We start from the raw sequence: 500 nt of genomic DNA on the forward strand, positions 1-500 counted from the left end.
GGCCTCTGAGGTCCGTCTTCAGGCCGCCATGCTTGAGCTCGACCTCGCCGACGCACGTGTCGAGCCTGCCATCTCCGCCATCGCCGCACGGGGCCACCCCTTTGCACCAGATGGGTCGCCCGCCCTCGGCTCGGCATGCCCGAGCCTCAACGACTACGACGTGGCCGAGCTCCGCAGTGCCGAGGTGGAATCAATAGCACTCGCACGCGTGACGTCGAAGCGGAGCATGGGCGGTGTCGGCACGTCGAGTGCTCGCGGCACACTATACGTGCGACTTCGCGGGTGGGAACCTACGCGCACCAAGATCAAGTGCGTCGGCGGCGTGAGCGAGACGGTTGGCGTAGGATGGACGGTCGCCTCGAATCGTTCAACTCCCATTGCTCCGCCCGTCCCGCCTCTCCGCCTCGACGGCACCATCTCGCCCATCTTTCCTCTCCATCTCCGCGACCTGCACAACGAAGTCTCGCTCAGCGAACTCGATGCCTACCGATCCAGCCTCG

At 65.8% G+C, this 500-nt stretch overlaps 1 protein-coding gene across 1 annotated transcript; it reads left to right on the top strand.

The window, feature by feature from the left end:
- Positions 1-28: 28 nt before the first annotated feature.
- On the top strand, positions 29-500 carry JCM10292_001763 (uncharacterized protein; the record flags this gene model as incomplete). The annotated part of the gene is made up of 1 exon (XM_076653041.1): positions 29-500. A coding segment is annotated over one exon (472 nt), but the record flags the coding sequence as incomplete, so codon positions are not given.

This window comes from Rhodotorula paludigena (genome assembly GCF_050403205.1).
Source record: "Rhodotorula paludigena JCM10292 DNA, Rt_paludigena_JCM10292v1_ctg177, whole genome shotgun sequence".
Taxonomy (NCBI): Eukaryota; Fungi; Basidiomycota; class Microbotryomycetes; order Sporidiobolales; family Sporidiobolaceae; genus Rhodotorula; species Rhodotorula paludigena.